Genomic DNA, 7,066 nt, shown 5'->3' with positions numbered 1-7,066 from the left:
GACACTCCTACTTGCCTCATAATCGAGCGCTCCTCATGGATGATATTTTTTCAAAAAAAATAAAAAGTATATTTTGAACCCCTGAACATCAATACTAAATTGAATTATATTTATATACCTAGAGGCAGTAAACATATATATATTTTTTTATTTAGATTATAAATAATCTTTAAATAGTAATTTAATAGTTCAAGCTCAAACTGTAGTTCACTCAAAGATTTCAATGAAGCTTTAATTCGAAAGTTATTAAATAAGTTGGGAGTTCAAAGTTGTATGTACATTATCCAAATTGACCAAAACAAGAAACCGTACCTGCAATATTCTGTAGTCAGTAAAGTTTAGCAATTATGACAATAAACTAATTCCTGCCTGCCTAATTTTTAAGGTTTCAAATTTACATCAGTAAGATGCTACTGTACAGCTGAATGACCATTGACAATTGATCTACCCATAGGGCTAACGGGACCTGTGGCTTGAACTAGCAGTACTGAATTTAACTGGGACTTGCAATCATAAGGGCAACATCTTAACTATCATTCCTCTTTTTGATTGCCTGGGGCAGGAACATTATCAAGAAAGAACTCCTCAACTGAAAGAAGAATACAACACATTCCTTCAAAACTTGAAAGCAGCTTGAAGATTAATGGAAATCATTTAAAACCAAAAAAAAAAAAAGGGGAAAAAGAGTTCAGATTTACCGATGTCACTTTGCTCTGGAGAATCAAGTAATATATCAGAACCTGAATAGTTTCCCAGCTGTCCATGATCTGCCGATAATATAAAGGTAAGGATTGCTCAATTCAAAGCAAGGACCCAAAAAAAGAGAGAATATGTGATGAAGGACAGGCAGTTTTAACTAGATTGCTATCATCAAGTTATATATATCACGTGCTAACAAAAAATGTATGCACATAGCAGATAATGAGGAAAGAGTTTCCACTAGGCTATTCATCCAGTAGTCAAACGCTTGTCTCGTAGTTTAGGAGAGAGGATTTAAGGTTTCTAATCTGGATTTCTGAATCATGACAACAAAGACTACCTAGCAAAGAGCTGAAATGACAAGTAGCACATGACGAATTGCATCTCACCTGCCACATTTGCCAAGTCTGAGAAGCTAAAATTCCAGGGAACTTGACAATATGGTTGGAGGGTTTCCCCAGAATTGTCAGTACCAGAATCAAGTCCAAGCTGCAGTCCCTCTGGACTTGTCATATGAGATGCATACGCAGAGTCAAGTGCTGAAGCATTAACACTCAATTCTGGTATTTCTGTTGGTGTGAAAGGAAATTGACCATTGGATGTAATTGATGTAGGACTCAAAGCAATCTCGGACTTGATAGCAGGGACAGCAGGTATTGGGTCAGCTGGGCTTCTATTCATCACCATCCTTCAACAAACAGTAAATAATTAAAATTACAGCCACATAAATCACAAAGAAGCTGACAGAAAAGCTGCTAAGATGTGGAGGCACGATTGCAAAGATTCCAAAGACCACTGGGCACATTTTATGTATTTATGTTGTGTATATAAGAGAAAAAAAAAAAAAAGTGAAAGCAAATGCCCTCTACTAGTTTCTATCCATGTGTAGGACATCCATAGTTAAAACCTCTTAACAATTGCTTTCTGAGGTCTGATACCAGAATAAACATAAATTGCAAATTGGTTCTAATTTGACCCTGACCATAAATGTAAAATCCCCCCTCCCCCCTCCCTTTTCAACTTGTTTACCCCACTCTTAAACAATAAATCCCTCGACTCTCTCATTCAGGAGAGGATTCAACAATGCAGTGCAATTCCTGCACGTCTGTTCACAGTAAAGCCAGATCTATTCTATTGCCATAGTCGTTACTTGTTCCAGCTTGACACGCACTAGTTCCAATTGGACCAATAGTCACATAATGATCAATTGACAAAAAGAACGTGCATATGCCAGGATTCAAGTATTGAGGCAGATTGTATCATATTGATGTTCTAGCAGAATACAAAATCAAAGAAACAAACAGCTAATGGTCTGTGCATCAGATCAGAAGGATCCATAAAGCAATTCTCAAGAGATTGCCTCCAGGTTCAGGCATAGTTATTAAAGGCTCAAGGTGCACTAAGGCGCCAAGGAATCTTGGAGCCTAGGCATAAGGCTCAGGCACGCGCCTGAGCGAGGTGAGGTGCAAAAGTAAAAAATTTAAAAGTTCATAAAAATCAAATAAATGTGATGCTTTTCTTTTTTTTTCCTTTAGCATATATCTTGAATTAGGTTTGCTGGTTTGAGTTTAAGTGGTTGTCCTTTTTGCTAATGAAAGTGCTCGCTAAAGATAGAAATAAAGAAAGTATGCCTTTCTAGAACCTTGTGCCTAGAACAAAGGCGTACACCTAGGCGTATAAGGCGCTAGGGTTCGAATCTGGTGAGCCTTGAGCCTAAGGCGCGTCTTTAATAACTATGGGTTCAGGCATATAGAACTAGATCACTTGAGCAAACAACTTTAAATAGAGAGGAGAAAAACAAACATAAGAAGGAACTCACTCTTTCCCAGAATTTATTTGCACTGGATGGAAATTGTCTGATGCAGGGATTCCATTTACCACATGACAGCTAGGTACACTTCCCACAGAACTGAAGTGGGGATGACCTGTTGATGGAATTGAAGGCTGCTGCAGAATGTTGTATCCCATAGGTAGATTGTTAACTGAACTACAGGAAAAGAAAAAATGAAAAACAGCCTCATGCAATATAGGAATACAGGACTACAACATAAAACCGTTAAGAATGATGCCTGTCAAGAAGAAAGCCCCTTTAGTACAAGAAACAAAGAGCCTCCAGGAAAATTTTAAACTGTATACAGACTACCGCACTCAAACCCTGCTCCCTCCCCATCCCCCCAGGAAAAGAGAAGAAGAAGAAGAAGAAGAAAGAGAAAAGAAAAATAATGCATATATGTCAAACAACATAGGCAATAATCTAGTACTTATCTTCAACAAAATTTGGACACCAGTTAACACGTCCAACAAGTGCCTCAAAGTACCATGTTAAGCATAATTAAGGTCATCTCTTCACAATGTACACAAAGTACACAGAAAAATGTTCAGCCCTTGAAAAACCTTATAATGTGATCAACATCCACACAAAAAAAAATTTTGCTGTCATGTCAAAAGTGCCCACAAATTTGCCTGTGGTAAGAATCACACCATCCAGTCCATTGCCAAGCAATCCAAGAAAAGAACAAAGATGAAAAGTATGCTTGCTAGGCTAGATGATATAACTTAAATGGCAATAGCATTAATGGACTGGTTACAAAAGGCTAACAAATTAACAACTAACAACGCCCTTAGCAAGTTGACTGCATTCCAATTTATCTACATGCCGGTATAGATTTTAACTTTATTATGTTTTGAAGTTCTATTATTAAAGGAATAACTTACCGGGCAAGTGCTGAATCCCATTCTCGATAGGAGCTAACGGAACCTTTGGAGATGCAGGGGACTTCATCAGATGGTACTGATGCTCAAGTAATTGATTGAACACAATAATTTGTTTCTTCAGAAGTAGCCTCATGTAGTAGGCCTTAAAAAAATCTGCATTTTCTTCTTCCAATTTCTGCCATACTGGATTACAGGCAGAGGAGAAGGATGAAGAAGAAGGATATCAGATCTCTTTGATAAATATAATTTATTACGTGTTAGTATTTATAGCTCCTATTGACACTTTGCTTCCATACAAAATCAACAGATAAAGAACATCATACTGACTGAAATGAAAAAGATGGAATAAAGAGAAATTCTTTGATAGAATAAAGAGAAATTCTTTCTCAGCAACATCTGATTTTGATGATCACGTATAACAACCCAAAAGCTCTTGGTTAAGGCCATTCATATAGAGAAAGTAAAGCAGACTTGTCTGAAGGCATCAGTTGCTCACCTAAGGTTGTAAAACCAGGCTCAATTCTGGCTTGTTGCAAAAGGGTATTTACCACCTCATTCCTATTCATATACAGTTGAAGACATCTTTCAATCAGATTCTGGACCTGTATACAGTTTTATGAATTCAGTTTCATTTGGTAAATTAACACAATGCAAATGGACATAAAAACAAATGTCATACAACTTCAATATCTTCACGGGTAACTTTTCTGCTGTTGTTGCTTGAAACAGAAACTGAACCAGAGTCCACCCCAAGAGCCTCAGGTGCATTATTTTGCAGGTCACTTGGTGACTCATGTGACGTTTGTGTTGAGAATTTTATTTTCGCTGAATCCTTCGTATCCTGTTAAAGTTCTTGAGTTAGTGATTCAAACCAAAAAGAAACAAGACACTAAGACAGTGTTGATAGTTATTCAAAACTTCCTTAACCTTCAGGCAGGGAATTACTAGGCAAAAGAGGCATTTTTCAATGATAAAAGAGTTGTTAATTTGTTATTTAATTAACATTGTTCAACAGTCTAAATGGAAAAATGATCCCCTCAGAAATAAAAATTAGCATATTTGCAACATAACTAATCAGTCCACATTGTGTGCCAAGTGTGCACTATGACCAACACAACCTATTCTCAAATTTGGCAATACAAGTCACTAAAAGTGTTTCTCAGCAAGAGCCTTCTTCTGAGAGATAACCCCACAAAAATAGCTAGTTGATTACTATGCATTGTATCAATATAACGTGATAGAACCAATAACTTTAGCTCAATGGTACAAGAGTTATCTCCAAGGCTTTGAAGTCTCGAGCTAGAGTCCTAGCCGGATCCAATTAGAGCAAAAAAAAATAATGTGATAGTACTTGAGCTAATTCTTTGAATCCTTTCACAAAGAGACAAATAAATAATAAGCCAACGAAGTCACAACCTGCAACACCTTCATTTCAAATCCATGCATGCCCGCTTTTCGGTGAGGGATCCTCCTTGATGCTGCCCAGCTTTGTAAGACCTTGAAGGAACCAAATAAATTTGAGTTCAAAACCTACAGTACCTGCATGAACCAGTTTCACACTAAGCACTACAAACTAATGGAGAACCATTATAGGATAACTTATTGATTTAGGATGCAACAGGTATTTGTAGATGCTAGATACATTTTCAGAACCACACACATTGTAAAATACCTTGGACAGAGGGGCTCTATGGGCAATGAATCAATGGCAACTAAACTTGCAAAGCATGATGAATGGGTAAGGTACAAATACTTCAATCCCATAGGATCAAACTCATCCATTTCACATTCAAGTGCAGTTAAAATTTAGAAAAAATATTTACCACGAAAGGCAGTTGAGACTACATGATGTCCTCAATAAATATATAATACGCTTATCACAAATACAATATGATACTTGAGGATGTTGATTCAGAATGCAATACAAATAGTGGCTATTTAATCCTTTCTAGAATATCAAGCCTACCTGATATAATGAAAATAAACTGGGCAATAGCTCCATTCTCTACCGGATAAGCCTAAATTTGTTTAGAATTTATTGCATATGGCACAATTTTGGACAGCTGAGAAAAAAGTTACTGGCCACATAGAGTCTCGAGACAGGAACAATTATAAAAATGGAGATCAGCACACAAAATATGGTAGAGAAAAGTAGCAATATCGTCTTAAGAGATCAATTCGATACACCCCTTTTACCATTTCTTTGCATTCCATCCATCTTCATGCCTTACTTCAGAAGATATAGGGTCCTTCAAATGCTATGAAAACACAAGGATCCATTCTATTTCCCACTAGAATCCAGATAAATCATAGAAATTCATACATTCGGACAGCTAAAAGATTGCTTTGTTATGTAACCGAAATTTACATAGTGCTTACGTTCAGTCTTCACACAGTTTCGATAATAACTGGATTGGATAATAAATAAACAAATACAAAGATAATAGTTTTTAAATCGAGAAACAAAACAATAAAATGTTATTACTAACACTTACCTATCTGATTAAGAGAATTGAGAATTTCCAATAAAAGAGCACAAAATATAAACTTGGTACGTTTGAGAAATAATACTAAACGCTATTCTCGCCTTCCAAATTAGTGATATCTAACCGGAGACAAGACAGCAGATCAGAGTCTGGTAAACCAGGGAGGAAAAAGAAAAACAGAACGAAATTGACAAAGTGAAAATTTCAATTCTAGGGTTTATTAAGAACTAACCAGTGAAGCTACAGAGAACGACGGAGGTGAGCTCTGCAAATTACGATCGTGTGCTGGTTGTACACTGTAGCTTTATGGGCCCCATTCATTGGGCTTTTAAGACCTCAGTTTTGGACTACAGAAAAAAATAATAATAATAATAATGATAAAAGTAAGATTCCAATATAATGCTTTTCTTTAGAGTAAAGAACAAAGCTCAGGCCCATAAACTTTTGAGAGATGTTCCTCTTTTTTTCAGAAAGTTTGAGCGATGTTCACTTAACTTCAAAATGAATATTTTTTTTTTTTTTGGCCTAATTAGTCTACATCTTTCCATTTTGGCAAGGCAGGGCATTAATTTTTTTTTAAAGAAAAATTAAAATTTCGATTATATTCATATGAAAATAAACTTAATAACTGTTAAATTAAATATTTTATATCGATATATATATATATATATATAATTTAAATGTGTTTATAAAATATATAAATTTATATGTAAATATTTCACATAACAATTCATAAGTTCATTTTTCATATAAAATTTATTTTTTAACATTTAAACCTATCTAACAAGTTTTGGTTTGATGTATTAAAATTATTTTTAAAATTGTAAATCTATAAATTTGAATCCTAATTAAGTGTTTCAAATTATCAATAAAGACTTTAGAGAATTTTAACAGTTTTTCATATATTAAATGTACTGTCACGACCCAACCTATGGGTCGGATCAGTACTAGGACCTGATTCGGTATAAAGCCCCCGAGGCCCGTAGTAAGCCTTACTGTTCTCAAACCTATTACCAGGCCTACAATTTAGGCTCAATATGTATATAAAATAATTTAAATTAAACTGCTATAATTTTATTTCGGACCAGCTTAACCCATTAATTATCAGAAACTAAAATTAGAGGAGTCCAACTCAACACTGTTATATCATTTACAAACTATTTAAA

At 35.3% G+C, this 7,066-nt stretch overlaps 1 protein-coding gene across 2 annotated transcripts; it reads right to left on the bottom strand.

The window, feature by feature from the left end:
• Positions 1–218: 218 nt before the first annotated feature.
• LOC110645797 (uncharacterized) lies at positions 219–6,277 on the bottom strand. 2 transcript variants are annotated; one of them, XM_058132768.1, is made up of 9 exons: positions 6,133–6,277; positions 4,831–4,953; positions 4,094–4,255; positions 3,911–4,016; positions 3,415–3,597; positions 2,519–2,681; positions 1,089–1,387; positions 699–767; positions 219–589 (listed from the first exon to the last, which is right to left on the bottom strand). In XM_058132768.1, the coding sequence occupies exons 2-9, from the start codon at positions 4,858–4,860 to the stop codon at positions 534–536; spliced, it is 1,068 nt and encodes a 355-aa protein (XP_057988751.1). In that variant the 5' UTR covers positions 4,861–4,953; positions 6,133–6,277; the 3' UTR covers positions 219–533. The 2 variants fall into 2 exon arrangements, with proteins under 2 accessions (XP_057988751.1, XP_021654743.2); XM_021799051.2 differs by having other exon boundaries at positions 5,910–6,244.
• Positions 6,278–7,066: the final 789 nt, after the last annotated feature.

The sequence above is a fragment of the Hevea brasiliensis genome, chromosome 13 (genome assembly GCF_030052815.1).
Source record: "Hevea brasiliensis isolate MT/VB/25A 57/8 chromosome 13, ASM3005281v1, whole genome shotgun sequence".
NCBI classification, from domain to species: domain Eukaryota; kingdom Viridiplantae; phylum Streptophyta; class Magnoliopsida; order Malpighiales; family Euphorbiaceae; genus Hevea; species Hevea brasiliensis.
Note: the sequence above shows the minus strand (reverse complement) of the source record. Positions and strands in the feature narration are given on the sequence as shown.